Consider the following 22534-nt stretch of genomic DNA (forward strand, 5'->3'; position numbering starts at 1 on the left):
ATACCAGTAGTTTTTTGTTTACTGCATCTAAAGCAATAACACGGGTTTTCGTTTTGAAGTGAAAAGGTCAAAAAGTGGTCCAGCACAATGAATGACTGACATAGAGATTTCACCAATAGCAAACGTAGCCGATATCTATGATCCCGCCTTCGTCAGATCACTGGTCCAATCACAGCGCTCCCTCCGGAGAAGCTGGGCGGGACAGTTACATCCCCGACAAAGGTAACAGGTTGCAGACGCCGCATAATGAACTTGTTGCTGTGTTAATTTGCGTAGGAGTTGGTTTTTCACCACTTTTCTGTGTGGACTTTGATGGAAAACATTTGAATTGTCATCGACACAAGGAAAGTGAAGTGTAAAAGAGGAGCAAAGGAATAACTTTAGAAAAAGAGGTAACTGTACGCTTGTTGTTGGACTTGTCATAGCCAGACAGCTAAACCAGACAGACACGACCTGGGATGTTTTTCGTTTGCTATGTGGCGCTAATTACTTCGTTTAAGTTAGTTCTGTAGTCATGTTTTACAGTATTGTATCACTGAGTTAGCCATTTTAACGTTAGCTTGGTAGCTAACGTTAGTTTGATGGTAACCTTAGGGCTAGCTAACGTTACTTCAGAGTAAGTTGCCTGTTAATGTTATGTGAAGTACATGATGTGAGGGATGTCTGCAAATGTTTCTGTTCGATGTAGAAGTACTCCCAGGGTGACTACACGTTTCTGAAAGTAAAATGTAAGACTTAAAATACTAAACTAAATATGGTGTAATGCCAAAGGAATTCATACTTAAAGGTTTCACTCCAGGTCTTACCTAAAGTTACCTCCTAACAGAAGGATTTATTATAGATAGTTCGTGTTGAAGACACAAGAGGCTACATGTAACCACATTTCAAATCCATCTAGGCCTTGAATATAATGCAACATAATAATAAAAAATAGCTTGACGTAAATTATTCTCTGTAAAATCTCAAGGACATTTTGAAGAGCAGGTCTATAATACGGGGATGCTCTTTAAGATTGAGCTTGAGCCAGATGAGACTTATGATGCAAGCAGGAGTGTGGGGAAAGGCTCATGGATTTTGCCACGAAATTGAATAATTATAGCATTTAACTTGCTAAGCCATTGACCATGTTGACACAGTTTAATTTTACGTGGTAATAAAGTTTCACCTGGTAGCAATTCTTAAATCTGGTCAGAGTTATAACGGTTTGTAAAAGGTTACAAATATTCTAGTCTGCAGATAAAATCCAAAATCCCATAAATCAATATCACACACACACACACACACACACACACACACACACACACACACACACACACACACACACACTCCTAGCCTGTGTAAGTGGAAAGGACAGAGAGAAACCAGTGTCTGGAATGTGGGGCAAGGGAGGGGCGTATTTATGTGCTCCTAATATGGTGTCATTTGTGTACTATTTGGTAACACTGAAGTATCTCTTTGTTATGCCAATGAACTTCTTTGGATTTGAAAAGAGGTATAAATGGCTGTTTGTTTGAGCATGAAAGGCGAGCAGTGGCAAGTTTGGAGAGAGGTTGACCACTTGAGAGAGGAAGATGGCCTGGTTTTATGTCAAGAATGTAATGGAGAAGGAGAATACCTTGAGGACTGAGTGGCTGCCGGTCCTTAAAGGACACAGGAGCCATGAGCTACTGTTTTGTCCATTGCTGTTACTTACACCTTCATGTTTCTATTTTTTAGGTTATGCCTGTAAAAATGTTGATGATTTACCTGAAAGAAAAGGGGCAAACTACTGTTTTACAGCTTGTCCTTGTTGGCTTAATAGTATGCCGTGTATATATAGTGTTTAAACAGTTAGTCAATTAATTGATTAGTCAATCGACTACAATGCTTTGACAACAATTTTGGTGATCGATTTAATTATTTTAAGTAACTTATCAAGTAAAGAATTAATTATTCTTAAATGTGTGTATTTGCTGCTTTTCTCTCTATTATATCATTGACAAATGATCCTTATTCACTTTGAAACTAGTAGTTTAACATAAAAACCTTAACTCTAGGCCCATCTACTCTTTTTTACGGTCGCTTTTAACTTCATCTCACTCAGTCATCCTCAGCAGATGCAAGATGTCAGCTTGGGCAATTGTAATGAACGATTTACACTATTTTCTGACATTTTATAGACTAAACTATTAATCAATTTATTGAAAAAAATAATCAACAGGCTAATGATAGACAATAATCAGCTATTGTCAATGTCCAAATTGTCAATACATTCTACATACTAAAAGCACAGAAGCACATAAAAAAGTTAAGACTTAAATAACCTTGATCCATTGCTGCTCTCTCCAGCTGAATCCGTTTTAGGCCAGATATGATCTGATCACATTAACCATGCTGACACTTTCATGACTCCACACATTGCTGTTGTTTCATTTCTCTCCACACCGCTCTAATCTCCTAATTGTATTTTCCATTCCATCTCAGATCTTAACAGGGAAGCAGCTCCAATTCAATTAACTGTGCAGAATTCAATTTGAGGCCAGAGGCAGAGAGCCCGTCAGCATAACTGCAGGGTAACGTGACTGGCAGAGTCAAGAGAAAGGAGGCAAGAAAGCCTCAAAAAGCTTGTTGGATACACATCCTATTAATAAAACGGGTGTGGTTTAGAGACCATAATTGCTTGAGTGCCTGTAACTTAGTAAAAGAATACTAGGGCCGAAACTTACAGTTTTTGAAATTGTCAATAAATCTTCCCATTATTTACTTGATAATTTGTTTAATCTAATAAATGCCCGAACATAACGAAAAATCTCATCTATCACATAAGGGGGGAAAAAATCTCTTACTATCGCATAAGATTAAAAAAGCAACAATCATTTGATTTCTAATTGATTAATCGACTATCGTTTCAGATCTAAAGGATACAGAGGCAGACAGTGCCAGACATGTTAATTTCACAGCACAGGCACTGTATAACCAAAAAAATACAGAATAACTTCTTTAATATCCTACTTTCAATATGGAAAAGGATGCTTATTTTAGAGAGGTGTGGAAAGAAATTAGCTTTGGGGAGAAACCTAAAAGTGGGAGTGTAGAGGGACAAAAAATGTCAGTGTTAAAACCAACTTGTAATCACATAAACAATGTAAGAAAGGGACTGAAATACCATAGGGATCATTTTGGCATTCTCAGAATTGCTGCCCTCATTTTCCGCCCCACATCAGCTGGACAATAGGATGGGTTCCCCCTCACCCATGTCCCTCTTGGAGCTGGGACTGCGTTCCTCCTCGCTGACATACAGACATGAAACTGATCAAGAGATGCAGATGAACCGATGGTAAAAGAGAACAATATTGTAATTACCTTACATTTACTTATCTGTACGTCAGTTTGGCACACTTAGACTCTACAGATCGCCATGGTTCAGATTCATATGAATTCAGTGGACATTGCCCGCATATGGCACATTTGTCCGTGCATGACATGCTTGACCTTGCTGTGATGACTGGCTGATGCTCAACTGCACAAATACGTTGTGACACGGTGCTTCCTCTGTGGTTCCCAAAGGGTGGGGGAACAAAATTTACTGCACGTCTGATGAGCAGGTCTGTCTGCGAACGATGCTTACGCACCACAAGCACACAGATACCTTCGAAGGTCAATCCTGTCGTGTTGCTTAGTTCACTGCCAGCCCAGACACTTTCCATCACCTATTCCTGCTCCAGTGTTGTTTTACGTATTATTATTTTTTTGCTTTCACAGCAGGCACATTTAAGATAATCATCCGTCTTGGCTCACTTTGCTGACTGTATCTCATTCTTTGCTTGGTCTGTGCTGCGTCATACAGCTTGCAAAATCTGTATAGAAATATGAAAATGTGTGTGAAGGCATTCAATATATGTATGGGTGCATGTGTCAGAGTTAGCTATTTGATGGTTACTTTTTGAGTCAGTCCTTTGTGTGTATGGTGGGGGAGGGTTGTGCACAGACCAGCTTGACTTTGGATTTTATCACACAAGGCAAAGATAAGAGAAGAAAAGCTGAGTTTTTTTTTTTCTCTCTCACTTCCCCCTCCCTCTTTCACTCTCCCAGCCCACTTTCTGTCTCTCACCTTGGAAAGCTGTGGAGAGGAAGGAAAATGTGCAGAGGTCAGGGAGGGAATGTTGTAATAGGTTTGGTGTGAGTTTAATGAACCATACCCATGTACGTAATAGACATGTGGATGAGATGTCACAATGTGACCTAACACAAAGCATGGTCAGTCTGTCAGTGTAATATCAGGAATCTTCAGTTCAGTACTTTTATTGCCAGTGACGAATAAGGCTGACTGTAACTTATCACTAACCCTTGACATAGGTGTGATCAGTTGAAATAGTCCAGAAATAGTTTCAGAATTACTCATCAATGGCTATCAAGGGGAGGATTAGGGAGTCAAGAAAAACACAGAAGTGGAGAAATTACAGTGTGAAAGAATGAAAAGGTCCTTACTAGTTGCCCTCTCTCTATTCAAGCTGTCAATGTTTTGAAGAGGGAAATAGGTTTAGTATCTGGCTGGGAAACTTCCAAAAGTTGGGAAAAGCTTTGTTGGTCCTTACAAGGGGAAAGTGATATGTGGGTGTGTGCTTTCAGGTTAATGACTAATGGAGTGCACTGAGAACAAAGTCCACACAAGCAGTCAAGAGCCAGAAACTATGTGTTACTGCCTATAAATCTGTGTCCCTGTGTGTAAGACGAGACGCTTTGACAGCGTTTTGAAATTTCAGGGTTGCATCTTAATGAGTGTCTAGGTATTCTTTCTTAATTTCCTAACTTGAGGGAAGTTTTAAACTGGCTTTTTATTGCATTGTAGCAGTCTGTTTTTCTCTCTGTCTCTCTCTTCGACCCTCAACCTGCCATTGTGAGTACAGCCCGAACCGATACTGGATTTATTAGGCCAATACTGAAATCAATATTTGTAAATTAAAAAAAATCTGATATAAATCGGCCAATAGTAAGACATAAAATTTGTACCGATCCCCTAGATTTATATTTTTAAAGAATTGTGACCAAGATACTAAGCAGGACATTTTTAGTGGACAAAGTAAACTTGTCAGTGCTGTCTGGTGGATAAACTGTGCAACAGTGACACTGTTAAATGATCTAAAACCCTGTTTGACATTTCTGTACTGCAAGATTGTGTTCCTTATAGGCTAGTATATACACCGATATATCTGCAATAAACTGGACGATTTATTTTAAAATTGTGAGCTTTTCAGTCTGCGGTACACATACCTCAGCCAAATCCTAAACACACAAACAACATTTTTTGGGGCTCAATGACTCATGCAGAAATTACTTTCTTAATTATACTTATAATTGTGCAAAACACTGAACCTTAAATTGTGTGTATGTGTAGGGCGAAAAAAAGTAAGTGGATGCGGACAAAAGCATCTGCCAAACAAATGTACTGTAGTGTAATTTAATATACAATAATGCATAAAGAGCAAACATTTGGGGTATGAAAATACTAGACCAAAGCAAATATTTAGCCTGTTGGTTGAATGCAGAAAACTAGCCAAAAGCTCTGTTTTTCATGTGATCTTCCTTCTTCTCCTGCTGTGTTACCAGCATGAGCGCACCATCTTCAGGTCGGATGACCCCAGTGGACTACGGTGTCCAGATCCGCTTCATCAATGAACTCAACGACACTGGCGGGGGGCAGCCAGGGCCCAAGACAAAGTCCCAGACCACCTCCAAGTACGGCGTGGCGGTCAGGGTGCAAGGTATTGCTGGCCAGCCATACGTCGTCCTGAAAGACGGAGAGAAAGGAGACTCGTATGGGGTCCAGCTCAGGACCTCCCCTGGTTACAATAGCCTTCCCCGGAGGAGAGAGAAGGCAGAGCCCGGAACACAAGGGGCAGATGTAGATGGCGGGCAGGGAGGTGCACTACGCCGGGCCCAGTCCCATGGGTCGCTGCTGGACAGGGACGGAGAGGGAGGGGCAGGCGATGAGGATTTTCAGCTGTCTAGGCCACCGGGGGATGGAAAGTCCGGTAGTTATGGGAATCTGGATGGAGGAATTGGGGTAAGTAGGGAGAGAGAGCAGGTTCGGCATGTCGGTGGTAGAGAGGGTGGCGTGGAAAGCAATATGTGGGATGGTTCGTACAGAGCAGGGCTCAACCGGTCAATGGGGTCAGTGAGAAGCAGTGAGTCCTACCCTGACCCTCCCCAACAAACAACTCAGAGACATACTCCTGTCAACAGACTCATAAACAGGTTTGATGGTGGTAACACTGGTGGCCAACAGAGAGGACTCCCTCCTGAACAACAAGATCCCAGAGCTACAGCTCCTCTCCTCACCCCCAACGCCTACACCTCACCTCCGTCCTCAACTCACAGCAGCCTGGGACGCAGCCAGGCCGCTGTCACCAAATTTCCCGCACACTCCACTAACCAGTGGACTTCCCCAGGGAGATATGCCGCTGCAGAGACACCACACGCCAGTCTGACTGAGGCACAAGTAAGAATACCATTGTTTTATGGCTGGGCGTCACAGCTGATTTCTAGTGAGCCACAAACGCCACATAGCATGCAACATTGCAAGAGTAGTTTTCTGATCTATGTCTCAAGGTGACTCCTGACCTTTTGCTGGACCAGGGTCAGAGTGCAGAGATGACCATTGAAGAGGAGCAGGTCATGCAGACTATACACAACATCCTGAGACAAGGGTATAACCTACATGTTATCTTGGCAAAACACGTACAGGCTTTATTCAGTTGACATAATGCAATGGTAATAAATAATGACATGTGCACGTGTTATACATTGGGCCATTGTCACCTTTACTCAGGACCAACGAAAGTGATGTTGTCATCAAGCACAAAGCCAAGGTCATCTTTCAGAAGGTTCAGAATCTAAAGGTTCGTCCTGTTTGAGAATATGTCATTCTGTGAGGGTTCTTGCACTAGTTTGTAAATTGGAAAAATAACTATTTTGAGCAAACTGCTGACATGTATGTCCACATATCTTTTTCTTCAACAGCCCAAAGAGAGACCTCAGGAAGAGTGGATGAGAGAAAAGTGGGAGCTTGAAAGTAGGATTGCTGAACTACAAACTGCCCTGCAAGCGGAAAGAAGGGTAAGTGAAATAGAAATAAATATGTGAGGGCATAGAGATTGATAACTGTTCCAATAGGTACGAGATTATTAGCAATGCTGAATTGTTCCTCTATACTTTGCTCTGGTGGATAAGACACAGTTTACACTAAAGACATGTAGAGAATGTGTGCAAGAGTTTGTGGTTGTTACTGTAGTTTCAGGGCCTTGGATGACCCACCAAGCCTCCCTAAATTCACTTGGCTGATTGGAACTGGCTGCCACCAGAGGATGTTAACATTCAGAGAGTAACCTGCCACTTTGAATCAGCTCTGATTACACGGTGCACATCCAATGCCACACATAAACACTCATCCAAGTCTCCTCGAAATGAGAGCACTAAAGTGGAAAAAAAAGCTGTTGGTTGGTTGGTTGAGAGTACTGTCCTCAGAGTTTTTATGTCTTTAACTAATCTTACCAGGAGGGCTGGGGGTCCATTGAAGTGTGCTTCAGATTAATCCCCACATTAATCCTTAAAGCCCTCTGGCCTGGTCAAAGGTGCACACACACAATAATCTAACTTCAATAATGACTCATTATATGTTGGTTTAAGGAAGGTGGGCAGGTCTTAATCTCTAATAGCTCCTAAGAACTTAATCCCTTGTGCATATTGATCGGTGGGCAAATGCAAGCCCGCTTTAACATTTCCTAAAGCCCATTGTTAATGCCACCAGAGCTACCTTATGTCTTATGTTTCACTGCTCTCATTTATTCATCATCTCTGCTTGTGCGTAGAACTCTGTTAGCAATTCTGATCCTGCTCTGAAAGCTGAGCTGGAGTCCTGTCTGGATGAAAATCTGCAGCTCCAGGAGATGCTTGACCGGAAGAAGAAAGAATTAAATGAAACACAATCAGAGTGAGGACACGGCAGCATACAACACACACACACACACACACACACACACACACACACACACACACACACACACACACACACAATAAGGGGCATGGTACCATTGTCTGTGGGTCTTGGATGGAGAGGGGTGCATGACAAGCCCACTTTGTTTTCAACACCCAGTCCTCACAATTTCATTAACAAACAGTTACTGTAACTTATTCACAAGACAATCAAGTATGTGATTTGAATTCAAAGAGTCTTTCAGAAGTGTGTATGTCCTCTTTTCCTTGCAGGCTGACTCAGCTGCGTATGGACAGGGAGAGCGCAGAGGCTCGGGTCAGAGGAATGGAGGACCAGCTGGCTGAGCTTCAGGATGAACTGAGAAGAGAGAATGGCAACAAGACGGTAACACACAAACCCACACGGATGCACAGGGAGAAACTATCTCACCCCCTATTGGATTAAAAAATAAATAAGCTGAGACTAAAAAAATCAAGACTAAATTGCTACTCAAGTCACTATTTTTTATCATGTAGCAACATATTTACAGGTTGATAAATTGAAAAATCTTTTCCAATTAAAAGCTAGATTAACTTTAATTACTGCTAAGAAGGGTTTTTGTAAACAAACACATGAGCAATACTGAGACTGAGAGATCAAAAGATTATCAAGTTAATACCGTGCATTCCTTGTCTGCAGGACCTGATGTCTTGTCAGGCACAGCTGATGGAGGTGTGCCAGCTGAAACAGAAGTTGGAGGAGACACTGAGACAGAGAGAACGGGAGCTAACGGCTCTCAAAGGAGCTCTGAAGGAAGAGGTGGCCACACATGACAAAGAGATCGAGGTGCTCCGAGAGCAGTACAGCGCTGACATGGAGAAGCTCCGTAGCAGCATGGAGCAGGTGTCTCAGGTGTGTAGTAGCCAGCTCATCATCGCTTTCATTTGCCATGAAAATGTGTTGGTTGGAGACAAAAATTTGGCTTACCAGTCTTCAACAACAGACCCCATCAGCAAAACTCTGAGAAACCACTTCAACATGTTTGTAAGTTTTTGTGACAATCATTTTATGTCGTTTTATAATAGATTTTCTTATTGAGAATGATTTACAAGAGTCAGCTTGTGGAGCATCCACAAAGCTGCATGCACCGGGGCATTGAGCATGCTTAACGTAGGTGCTCTATCTAGCATCAAGAAACAACATTTTAAACTTGATCTCTTTAATTAAAACAGTGTGGAGTGGTCTATCTATCTACATAGGTATTACTGTCTATGAAATAAATGGTAGGTATATAAACAAACATGCCTTCAATAGGGCTGGGCGATATGGAGAAAATCAAATATCACGATATTTTTGACCAAATACCTCGATATTGTTACCACAACAATATTGTAGTGTTTTCTATTGGTGCTTTCACAAAATATTTACACAATGAGATTTTTGATAAATAATCATCAGTAATGTGGATATAATGACTAAGTGGGTAAAGGCAAATAATAGAACAGCTACAACAGTCTGGTAAGTTCAGAAAATGACATCACTTTACTGTAATGCAGCCTTTAAAACCAGGAAAAGACAACACTTATGCCATATTACGATATCCAAAATCTAAGTCGATATCTAGTCTCATATCACGATATCGATATATAAGATCTATATGTTGCCCAGCTCTAGCCATCAATTCTTCTGTCTTCTTTTTTAGTCTCACGTAGGGATCGAGGCAGAGCGCTTGCGTGTGAATGCGTCCGTTCGCTCCCTGCAGCAGCAGTTGGAAGACTGTAGAGACGAGAGCAGCCACTGGATGGAGCAGTTTCACACCACCAGAGACGAACTTCGAACAACCAAACAAGAGTGAGTTCATTCTAACACATCGTTGTTCGCAAAGGGTATTCATTATTACCTACCTGCATTTGGGCTTTCCGATGCTCACTTGGACATAGATTTTGTCAGTCTTTTCATGGTTTCTCTGTGCACCTGCTGTACTACTAATGTGTGTCCATCTCATGTCATCTGGTCAATGTTTCTCCCCCCTCTCTGTCAGAGAGCCACCCAGCAGTCCTGAAACACCGTGAGAGTCACTAATTGAACAGTATTTGTGTTTAGATATACAGACCTGTAGATGTGCCTAGCTGTTCTAACTGTCGGCTGTAGTTCCAAGGCCATCCACACTTACAGCCCTAATTCACAACTGTGTACATGATCCAGACGTCGTTGAGACGTGTTTAAATATGTACTATGAAGCGTCAAGTACCATAGGTTTCAATGGGAATATGGACCATATTTATATATATATATTTTTACATTTGGCTGTTTACGTCTTCATTGTGTCCATACAGTGTAACACTGTATGTAAGCATAAACTGTTGGGGTGGTGTGGATGATCTTACATTTTCGTTTAGCAAAAAAACATTTTCTAGACTTGTTTTCTGTGGATATGTCTGACTGTTATAACAGGGAATACTGATTTATTTCCTGTTTGAAGATTATATACTGTAATGAGTTATTTGCTTGTTGAGTACATCAAAGTAAATTAAGTTCACATGGCATTATTCACCTATACAATCTAACTGCTGCGGATCACATAATCAAGCAGTACTTACAATATGTTTATATGGTACAACTTGTTTGGATCAGCTGTATTTGATCTACATTTTTTTAGACTCCTGCAAACCCGTCTGGAAAAAGAGGAGTCTGAGGAGGGGCTAAAGGAGCTCCAGGAGAAAGTAAGCACCATGAAACAACAGATACCAGACCCTGGCCACACACAGACTCTCCAGCAGGTGAACATGCACTCAGCTTCACATGATCTCTGACTCCTGTGTCTTTGACAGAAATCAAGCAGTTTAACCATCCTTTGCCCATATTTCTATTCAGGAACTTCAGCGGTGCAGTACTGATCTACAGAAGGCCAAGTCTGAGGTGGAGAAGCAGAGGGCAGTGTTTGACAAGAAGGTCATGGAGGTCATCTCCATCAAAAAATCTCACCAGGAACAGGAGGCAGAACTCAAGTATGAGATTGACAGGCTGAAGGACCAATTACAGAGGGCCAGAGAGGATGTTGCCAAGGCACAGGAGAAAAACAAACGGGTTGGTTAGATCTTACTGAGGTTACAAGAAAATAAATAAAATGAATCACCTGACTAGCACAACTAAGTTGGGGCTCTAGTTGGTTAGAAATTCTCATCTTTAATCTCCATCATCTCTTGTACGTTTTTGTCAATATCATTCCCTCGCCTTCCTGACTATAGCTCCCAGACCCAGCCATCATCTCAGCTCTGGAGGAGAAGCTCGGAGAGACACAGGATGAAGCTAGCCAGCTCAAAGAGAAACTCTCATTAGCTGAGGAGGAAGTGGAGGCCAGTAAAACACGCCTCAGTAGAGCTCAGATGGACGTTAAATCGCTCCAAGATGCCCAGCAGGAGCAGGAGGAGGCCAACACACGTCTCAAAGAGAAACTCTCACGGTTAGAGGTAGGTTACATTCTCTCACACACTACAGTGTGGCATAGACCATTAGTGTGTTAGATACCCTGACAGCAGCAGACATATTTAACGGGACATCCTCTGTGGTTTCCTCAGGCTCAGCTGCAGGCCAACGCCACAGAGAGCTCCGAGGCAGAGATCGCCCTCCACACTGAGGTGAGAAGATTGCGGTCTGAGCTCGATGAAGCCAAGAGAAAAGCCTCCAGACTGAGCCAGGAGCAACGTGAACTTATTCTGCGGGTGGAGGAAATGGAGAAAGACAAGGAGACACTCAAACAGACCTTCAACCAGCTGGAGGAGACCAAACGACAGCAGGAAAGCGCTCTGGAGAAACTCAACAAAGAGGTAATAAGGCGAGATTCATCGAAATAGATATGAGAGTAGAATGGACATTCCTATTTAAATCAACGTAGCAGGATGGTCCAAGAGGTAGGTATTTTTGTGTGTACCGTTGCCGTTTGCTATTTCTATGGGGATATCCTTTTTTTTTTTTATACCTTTGCAAACAAATGAAAGCCTCTTCAGCATGGATCATCCAGCTGCTCATTAGAGGATTCACAGATAAAGAATTCACCCTCTTTGTTTTTTTCTCCTTGTCAGTATGAGTCTCTGACCGTGTCCTCAAGAGAGGAGGCGCAGACTCTCAGAGTTCAGCTGGAGGAACAGAGAGAGAGAGCACGCAAGGAAATGCAGGAGGCGCAACGTCACGGAAACGACGCCCAGGGTGAACTCGAAAAAAGCCATATAAATCTAAGGAGACTGGAGGAAGAGGTGTGTGTTTTGTGTTGGGAGTGTTTGTGTGCAGTGCTCACTCGCTTGCTTGGCCGGGTTGTTGTTTTTATTATGAATGTCTGGTCTGAATGTTTTCAGTAGTTTTGACACATAATATTCATGGTGCATGCTTGGCTGATTGTATTCATGTGTCCGTGTGATATAAACATGCAAAACAACATTTATTTCTTGATGAAAATTCAGTCTGGCATTGCTGTTTCTAATATTATTATAAATCTAACTAGATGTCACGACAGAAGAAGGAGCTCCTGCTTGTATGTGAGGAGAGAGACAACCACCAGCTGGATAAAGAGCTTCTGACCAACAGACTGCGCCACCTTGAGGGAGAGATAGAGGCCAACAAAAACGGCCACAATGAGAAAACCAGGGAAATTCGCATCCTGGAGGTAAGATACAGTCTGTGCATCTGCTCGCCTCAACGGTGTGGGAGAATAAACCATGACAATAATAATAATGCTATAAAAATAAATTTGTTCAAGTGCAATACTGTCAGGAGTGCAATAGAGGGTATGTGCAATATGTGGCCATGTTTAATGTTGGCAACTGACTAGTAGTAATATGTTTTTGTTTTTTTAATATTTATTAAATGTGATCTTGTATTTATTTATTACTTGATGCCATTGCACCAACTATATTTATTGATCGACAGTTTTATATTTACTGGCCGGTATCTTTTAATCTGATTGTAGATTACTATTCACTGTGTGTAATGTATGCACCATCATTGTGCCCAAAATGAATTTCCCCCCTGGGACAATAAAGTGTATTGTATCGTATTGTATCGTATTGTGCTACATGGCTCTCTGCTGGTAATAGTTCCGCTCTGCATACAACGTCAGTATACTGTAGCTGTCTCTGCCTATTTCTGGACATGTTTCTTCACATGTTGTACTTCTATTTGTACATCAAACAAATATGGGTAATAGATTATCCTGTAGACCTAGTTAAATGCACATACATGTTATCAGGAAGTATTTATATGCTTACATTTCCAAACTCTGCACCATCAAATCTCTCACTGGGGCTAATCCAGTGCACACCGTGTCCTTTATGAGCGTCCAATACAGTTGATCTCATCTTCTCATCATCAGGACAAGCTGAAGCGCGTGGAGTTGGAGCTGGAAGAGGAGAGAAGCAGCGTGGAGATGCTGACCGACCGCGTGGCCAGGAGCAGAGACCAGATCGATCAGCTCCGCTCTGAGCTCATGCAGGAGCGATCCTCCAAACAGGACCTGGAGCTGGACAAGAACGCCATGGAGAGACATGTATGTAAACGCATACACAACGTCTCGCTTTGCTGATGTTTGTGATCATCAGTTACTGAAGTCCTCAATCTGCTAAAACATACCCACCCTGACCCCACTCGAGTATATTTTGGGTATGTTGACCTGCTGTTTGTCTGTGTCTGTCCCTGCAGCTGAAGGAGCTGAGGAGTCGTGTGGCCGATATGGAGGGCCAGTCTCGCTCCTCAGCAGGAGTCTCCCAGCTGGAGAACAAGATCCAGGAGCTGGAAGAACGCCTACGGACTGAGGAAAGGTACAGTGCAGCAGACGGAAAACATGCTGCAGTCCAGTAGATCTTCATTCTGAATCACCTTCTTCTTTTTTTTACTTGTTTGTTTGACAACTGAATATCTCAAATGTTTTAACACCTGGCTACAGAGCATCTTCATGAGGTGGCAAATTTTGGCAATAGGCAACATGGGGAGAGTATTACTCATTAACATGCTCCCACGTCTTGTGCTATGTTCTTCTCTTGTATATCTAAAGGGAGAAGAACTCTGTGTTTGCGTCTCAACGACGTCTGGAGAGGAAACTAAAAGATCTCAACATGACGCTGGATGAGGAGAAACAAACACACACTGAACAGAGAGACCAGGTAAACCCATTTACAGTGAGGAAAATAAGTATTTGAACACCCTGCTATTTTGCAAGTTCTCCCACTTAAAAATCATGGAGGGGTCTGAAATTGTCATCGTAGGTGCATGTCCACTGTGAGAGACATCATCTAAAAAAAAAATCCAGAAATCACAATATATGATTTTTTTTTAACTATTTATTTGTATGATACAGCTGCAAATAAGTATTTAAACACCTGTCTATCAGCTAGAATTCTGACCCTCAAAGACCTGTTAGTCTGCCTTTTAAAATGTCCACCTCCACTCCATTTATTATCCTAAATTAGATGCACCTGTTTGAGGTCGTTAGCTTCATAAAGACACCTGTCCACCCCATACAATCAGTAAGAATCCAACTACTAACATGGCCAAGACAAAAGAGCTGTCCAAAGACACTAGAGACAAAATTGTACACCTCCACAAGGCTGGAAAGGGCTACGGGGGAAATTGTCAAGCAGCTTGGTGAAAAAAGGTCCACTGTTGGAGCAATCATTAGAAAATGGAAGAAGCTAAACGTGACTGTCAAGCTCCCTCGGACTGGGGCTCCATGCAAGATCTCACCTCGTGGGGTCTCAATGATACTAAGAAAGGTGAGACATCAGCCCAGAACTACACGGGAGGAGCTGGTCAATGACCTGAAAAGAGCTGGGACAACAGTTTCCAAGGTTACTGTTGGTAATACACTAAGACGTCATGGTTTGAAATCATGCATGGCACGGAAGGGTCCCCTGCTTAAACCAGCACATGTCCAGGCCCGTCTTAAGTTTGAAAATGACCATTTGCATGATCCAGAGGAGTCATGGGAGAAAGTCATGTGGTCAGATGAGACCAAAATAGAACTTTTTGGTCATAATTCCACTAACCGTGTTTGGAGGAAGAAGAATGAGTACCATCCCAAGAACACCATCCCTACTGTGAAGCATGGGGGTGGTAGCATCATACTTTGGGGGGGGTTTTCTGCACATGGGACAGGGCGACTGCACTGTATTAAGGAGAGGATGACCGGGGCCATGTATTGCGAGATTTTGGGGAACAACCTCCTTCCCTCAGTTAGAGCATTGAAGATGGGTCGAGGCTGGGTCTTCCAACGTGACAATGACCCAAAGCACACAGCCAGGATAACCAAGGAGTGGTTCTGTAAGAAGCATATCAAGGTTGTGGCGTGGCCTAGCCAGTCTCCAGACCTAAACCCAATAGAGAATCTTTGGAGGGAGCTCAAACTCTGTGTTTCTCAGCGACAGCCCAGAAACCTAGACTGATCTAGAGAAGATCTGTGTGGAGGAGTGGGCCAAAATCCCTCCTGCAGTGTGTGCAAACCTGGTGAAAAACTACAGGAAACGTTTGACCTCTGTACTTGCAAACAAAGGCTACTGTACCAAATATTAACATTGATTTTCTCAGGTGTTCAAATACTTATTTTCAGCTGTATCATACAAATAAATAGTTAAAAAATCATACATTGTGATTTTTATTTTTAGATTATGCCTCTCACATTGGACATGTACCTATGCCAATTTAAGACCCCTCCATGATTTCTAAGTGGTAGAACTTGCAAAATAGCAGGGTGTTCAAATACTTATTTTCCTCACTGTACCTCTGAATGTGTATCAATATTTGAATTTACTCTTGAGACACGGGAATACATCAATACCACTCACATACACACTACACAGTAAAACTGCACTTCAACCTCATCCTGTGTTGCAGCTCGCTCTGAGAGTCAAAGCTCTAAAGAGGCAAGTGGATGAAGGAGAGACCGAGCTGGAAAGGATAGATGGGCTGAGGAGAAAGGCCCAGAGAGACATGGAGGAACAGATGGAGCTCAAAGAGGCCTTGCAGACCAGAGTCACAGCACTGGAAACTGAGCTCAAGTAAGCATTTCCTTTTCTTTGTATCCAATTTTTTTCTCTCATCCAATTTGTGCGCTTATGCAAGACACCTCCTGGCAGCACGCATGTGCATGCGTACGCGCATACACATGCATGTGTGTGTCTCCTCCTTGTGTCACAGAATGAATAAAACTGCATGTAAATGATGTTATTAGCAGCGAACCCAGATTCCTTGTCTGTTACACACCTGGTAGAGATTCACCCAGTGTGTGTGTGTGTGTGTGTGTGTGTGTGTGTGTGTGTGTGTGTGTGTGTGTGTGTGTGTGTGTGTGTGTGTGTGTGTAAAACAAATCAGCAATCACCCATGTGTGAAAAGGTATTTCATTAAACTAAAAAGGCACATTACTAATGCACCACAGGGGAAATAAAATTCCAGACATGCTCCCACTTCTAACAAGGAGATGCATGTTGTTCCCGTGTATTGCCAGCAGAGGGAGAGCCATGATCACCTTAGCAGCACTAACGTTTGCGAATGAAGCGACTGATAAATAAAGTGTGTGTCAACAGTTAGTAATGGTCTCAATAATATCACTGATGATTATGCGTCCCAGGAGAAAAACGCAAACAGCGATGCGCCCAGCTTTGGATTCATCAGCTCTCAGTTCAGATGACGATGACGACAGCCTGTATGACCCCTCCACCATCACCTCTATCCTCACTGAGAGCAACCTCCAGACCAGCTCCTGTTAAAACAGCACTTCAGGGACAGGGTTGGGTTGGGGGGACGTAGCACTGTTAAGGGAAAAAATGGAGGGAAGTGTAAGTTAGATGTTTTGTAGTCTAGGAGTAAAGTCAAAAGATAGAATTGTATTATACCACAGACAATGAGGGAGGGGTGCAAGGACCAGGGAGTTAAATTACATATTATAGAGGTTAGTAGGGGAAGGATTTTCCTCACCCAGAGTGTATGGAAGGAAACAAAACATCCTCTGCATTTCAGGGTATTTCTTTCAGTCTGCAATGTACACAGATGTACTCCAAGGTACAGTTGGAAGTACTCCAACATGCAAAAACTCACTACCCCACAAAGTCAGAATCTGGATTGTGAGAAGAGAAATGAGACTAGAAGCACAGAAAAATATAATTTAAAAAAAAAAATATGTCTTGCATTTCTTAAATAAAATTTAATATGTCAAACCATTTCAGGGTTGTGATTCTGGGTTGAGCACTTAACGGTACCAAGTCTGGCTTTGACTGAAAAATCAGACATCCTCTCATCATCTCTTATAGTAGACCGTTTATCTTGGTTGACTTCAGTTTTCTCTGTAGCACAGCCGTCAACTGACTGAACTCCTAAATTCTGTACCCCAGCATGCACAAATATTGAGTAGAACTACTGACAAACATGGACCAAATACTGACGTTGAGTGCATTCATGATCGCCACAAAGAGTAATTATATGCAATATAACACTACAATTCTCATGCTGGTTTTCTGAAAGATTTTCCTAACCAAATGGTTTACCTACCGCAAATTATTCGTATTGAATGAAATCTGAAATTTGTTTACATAAAAAAATATATTTTCATGTGTTTTTGGAATATAAATATATATGTCACTTCTGTGTTTATTCCACCGTCCAGTTTTTAATGTCACACGGTACACATTCTAGGAATTCAGAATTATAAAATATGACACTACTTGCATCTGAAATGGATCTCTTGTACAGGGATACAATATTAAATATTTGATTGTAACCTCATGTTGGTGTGAAGGTTTAGATTAGTTTTGTCTTTATTCACTGTATCTGAAGCAGTTTCCTGGTAGAGGTGCAACACACTTTTTATGGTTTAGAACTGTCAGAATATCACCCATTCACATACTGTATACAAGTGGTTTTCCACTTAATGGCCAAAATGTCTTTCTGTCCAATAACAACTTTACATGTGTTTTTGTAGAAGCTGCACAATTTCTATGCATTCCCTTATAGTAAGTCACTTAAATGTATTCTTATCATTTCATTACAATGCCTTAAAATTGTTAAATAATTTTTTAATTGAAATTTTTATCCGAATGATTTTTGTAAAATGTTTGTATTGTAGATTTTTTTTGTCTTTAGTTGATTTTTGTATACAGTTTGAACAATCAGTTGGAGCAATAAAAACTACATTTTGCTGCAATGTTTCTATCTTTTCATTGAAACCGGAAAATGGTACTTAATATGATTTGTTAGACAGTGGAGTATAAAGCTGTTGAACTAAAAGATGCTGGTTTATACATTACTGTAATTGTTGACTGGAGAACATATTCGCACTGTGACTGTACTTCAAGTGATTGAGAATTTTTCTATTGCATATACTACATTTATCAACAATAAAAGTTAAACAATTTTAAGTAAAATTGATCTGTTTATTTTCCTTGAATGCACATTTCAGGATGTTCCATTTCCTCATAGTTTTTGTAAATGTTTAATAGGAGTCAGATACAACTGGCTTTCTGCCCACTTAAGTTTAAGATTACACTGAACAGCTCACCATACCAGAGAATTTCTTTGAAAGTCATTTGGCTTCATTGGAAAAGTATACTGCTGGAGGAAGTCGACACATCTTTTACCCAGAAAAAAAAAGGGAATGCGCAATAACACGCCAATTCTGCTTTGGTAAAATGTACTTAAGAACACAAGTCAATTTCAAATGTGATGGTATGTCAGTGTTGTGGCCCCAGAAACGTTTAATACCATGTAATTTATGAGGAAAGACATACACACTAGCCTTTAGCAGCTCTATTCTAAATAAAAGTTTGAAATGTAAAACGTGAACAATATACAATGTGCAACAAGTATGAACAATATGTGTGATAGACTAAAAAATACAAGCTAACTTAGAATTATGATAAGGACTTTAACAGAATCACATTTGATAGCACATGGTCTCATGTTTAAAGGAGCACATGTCACAAGATAAGGGAGATGGATCGTGTTTGTGTTTCAGCTGCAGGGCAGTGCTTCTCTGGAATTTGAGGTTTGTTACTTATTGTTCAACAGAAGTTTGTTGCTGAATGAGTTATTTAATAACACCTGCTGGAGCTCGCTAAGCGTATAATAGTTATTGTCGATGTCAGGTCCTGTACCCTGCTTAACTCACGTTCACAGTCTGATTACAGCTTTGTCTTTTCACATCTCAAACACTGGTTTTGAACAGACAAATTGCTGTAGCCAAGCAGCTATTTTAACATGTGGCAGGAAAAGCACAGGTGTAACTAATAACATTAATAAATTAAAAAAATATATAATTACTACTACTGAGAGCACTTAAATGGAATGGTGCCATTATTAATGTTACTAATCATGCCTGTGCTGCTATGTCCAAATGAAAAGGGTTTTAGATTTAGATGTATCCCTTATTTCCTCAGATGTATAGATTAAATTTGTTGGGACAGTAAAACATCTAAACTGCACAAGCCTTCCTTCCATACTGTGTGGAGTGGAAATACTGTACAGCATCTGATAAATCCATCTCTTTTGTAGCTGTACGGGCTAGGCCCCGTCATTCCCTGAACATGCTGCAGCCACGACTGAGTGCCAGTGTTGTTGGTTTGACCTCTCATCTCTTGTTGCAAAATTGTTTTTGTTCATCTGAGATAAGCACCGTGCAGGGCAGAAATCAACTCGGCTGTTGATACAAGAGGGACACATTTCCGTGTGTGGACACACTCACACATTCATGTGATTATTGTGTTCACACAAACCTGAATAAATAGTTCAGGCTTCTACTTTACCTGCTAGACTTTAGCTTTCCCTGTAGCACAGCTGTCAACTAACCACATGTATAATAACACATACAACTGTAAATCACTATGCATAACACATACCTACCGGCTAAAAAAACTCAACTCCTCCATTTCTACATACCATCATAAATGCAAAAATATATCAGCCTCCTTCTTCACTGACCTTAGAGGGGTGGGAAGTAGTAATCAGCCCACCTGCCACACCCTATCATGATAGATTTCAGACAAATGAATAATGTGTGTTTGTTGAAGGTTGAATGATGAAATCAGGATTACGGTGTGAGATGCATGCCGCTACAAGCAGAGGAGGCCTGCCTCTTGTGGTTGGTACCGTAGGTAGTGATGGATGGTGTGTTGCTGCCAGGAGCACCTCAGGGTGAGACACGTCAGGAATGTGTGAAAACAGGTTGAAGGAAACTTCGACAGAACTACAAGCTATTTAGAAAGTAACTGCTGATCCAACTCATCTCTTTCTATCTCAGAAAAAAATCCACACCTTTATGCTTCATGGAAAAACCTTTTTATGACTTCAGGCATTTTTCCTACATTTGAACGAGAGATGAAAGTCAGCACCCTGGAGGGAGACTTCACCAACTCCTCTGGTTATTTATGAATTTACATCCTATTTGGCACACATAAAAAGATTGTGTTTGAATATTTTGAGACACCACAGTGGCGTCAGAAGTGTACGGGTCTCTTGCTTATTTTGACAGACTTACTGTACCTCCCGTTGGGCTATTGTTGATCTACAAAAGACCTGAAAAGCCCTTTTTTCTCTCCTGGTTGCCAGGAATTGAACTTTAAATGATTTACTTGGAACAAATACTATGGCATGAAGTGATCACGCCTTCAATATTTGCTGTAGAACCAGATGCAGTGTCCATGATACCAGTGCTACACCTACCATCCATTGTGACCAAACCTGTACAGTGCCAACAAGTTGTGTACAGTACCTGTTTTGCTAGACTATAAGTTATGAGTGAACATACTTTTCCTGGGTGGGATTGGGTTTCCATATTATTTCAGCTTTCAGTCACGTGTTTTAACCCGAGAGCTGATTTTCCAAGAGCTGGGTGTGTTATGTTTTGAAATCTTGTTGTGTTTGCTATTCCATATTGTATGGTTGCTGAGACAGAACGCAGCCTTAACGTACACATATTTCCATCTGCCTCCAGGTGTTCCCCCTGTGGGAACACAAGTCTTCCAGGCTCGGATGCAGTTGGTCAAAAACAATGACAAATGTGTCGTAATTGTTCTGCATTAACATTCAAAAAAATAACTAAATAAAAATCTAATAAAAAGATAAGGAGTGGTCAGTGCTGTACATAGCTATCGTGTTCAACAGATAGTCAGGCCCAGGGTTTTAGAAATACTGAGGTCATGACACACAACATAAAAAAGGTCTCTAAAATGTTTGAATATTTGTAATATTACATCTAATTATTAAATCATATTTTGTGCCAATTTGCTGCTACTCATTCCAGGAAAGTTTAGAAAATATAAGGACATTACGACCTGTAAAATACAGTGTCACTATTTTATTCCCCTATATGAATTTGTAAATGGTCTATTCTGCCAGGAATTGTGTTGTCATGACCTCAGTATAGTTGGGTGGGAAATTAAGAAAATTGAAATCAACACAAAATAAATACAGAGAACATGACCTCAGTGTCTTCAATGGTACTGTAGGGCCCTGATGATAATTATAAAGGAGTCAAAGATGACCGTTCCCTATGAGGTTCACTTTGCTAAACTAGAGTATATGACTACAGTTACAGTGTCATCATCACTGTTTTTGAGAAAGCAGCATCGTTGTATCACCACACACTGACTCTGTGTCATCCTGTAGTGTACTTTTAACCCTTGACCACATCTTATTCACACTTAACCAAAACATGAGCTTTTTCTGTCTCTTCCTGTTTATTAGTCAGTCATCTGATTTGATCTAATGGTCCCATTCATACCAAAAGCAATGGAAACATTGTTATTATAATTTAATTTATTTAAAGTAATATTTAATTCAGCTTTTATTTGTTCCCACAAACAACAACAAAACTTGACTGACCACACTATTCTTTAATTATGAGGCTCTACTGACAGGAGATTAGTAGAATGTATTTTCCATTTACAATATAAGGGCACATTCAACAATTGGCAAAATCAAGTGTATTTTCTCCATTGAAGTGACATAGAAGACATTTGATTTCTTTTTATTGACAAGAACAACGTGTGAAACTCGTTTTTAATTTATATAAAACATGCCGTTTTTAAAATGATGAATACATAAAACAAAAGATTAAATTGGTCATCGTCAGTATAAGAAGAATAACATGCAACAACAACATGCAGTGCAATTTTTGTACAATGAGATCAGATCTGCTCATGTGGGTGGTGGTGAAATAGTCTTCTTGTGGTGTTCTACAAGCCATTGCTGTATTCAAACACAACAAGATGGCTCATTCAGATTAGGAACAACTCATTTTTCAACAAGACATTAGAACTCAAACTGTGCCTCTCCCTAACCCAACCAAATGGTTGTGTGAGCACAGGATTCTGACTCACGCCGCAGTCTCAGACGTGGACGTACAGTAATGTAAACACACAACTGTCTGATCTGTGGATCAGTCTGTCTCAGAGTGGTCGACTGTGTGATGTAAACACATAATTATGACTCATATTATTGCTTAGTAGCTGGGACACATGATGACATGCTGTAGTAGTAAGGTTGAGGTGTGTTTGTTGCCTGTGGGGGAATAATCTCATTCCAAATACTAAATCAACCATTAAAAACAAC

At 41.0% G+C, this 22534-nt stretch overlaps 1 protein-coding gene across 3 annotated transcripts; it reads left to right on the forward strand.

Annotated features, from left to right (window-relative positions):
* Positions 1-206: 206 nt before the first annotated feature.
* Positions 207-17803, forward strand: cgna (cingulin a). 3 transcript variants are annotated; one of them, XM_028581169.1, is made up of 20 exons: positions 207-222; positions 5587-6478; positions 6589-6686; positions 6809-6878; positions 7000-7095; positions 7848-7969; positions 8245-8356; positions 8651-8863; positions 9654-9802; positions 10611-10731; positions 10826-11038; positions 11200-11421; positions 11530-11778; positions 12034-12204; positions 12450-12611; positions 13317-13490; positions 13643-13761; positions 13995-14103; positions 15830-15993; positions 16563-17803. In XM_028581169.1, exons 2-20 carry the CDS (start codon positions 5588-5590, stop codon positions 16699-16701), a joined length of 3594 nt encoding a protein of 1197 aa, XP_028436970.1. In that variant the 5' UTR covers positions 207-222; position 5587; the 3' UTR covers positions 16702-17803. The 3 variants fall into 3 exon arrangements, with proteins under 3 accessions (XP_028436970.1, XP_028436969.1, XP_028436971.1); XM_028581168.1 differs by lacking the exon at positions 207-222 and adding an exon at positions 229-392; XM_028581170.1 differs by lacking the exon at positions 207-222 and adding an exon at positions 229-392 and having other exon boundaries at positions 6616-6686.
* Positions 17804-22534: the final 4731 nt, after the last annotated feature.

Source organism: Perca flavescens, chromosome 6 (assembly GCF_004354835.1).
Source record: "Perca flavescens isolate YP-PL-M2 chromosome 6, PFLA_1.0, whole genome shotgun sequence".
Taxonomy (NCBI): domain Eukaryota; kingdom Metazoa; phylum Chordata; class Actinopteri; order Perciformes; family Percidae; genus Perca; species Perca flavescens.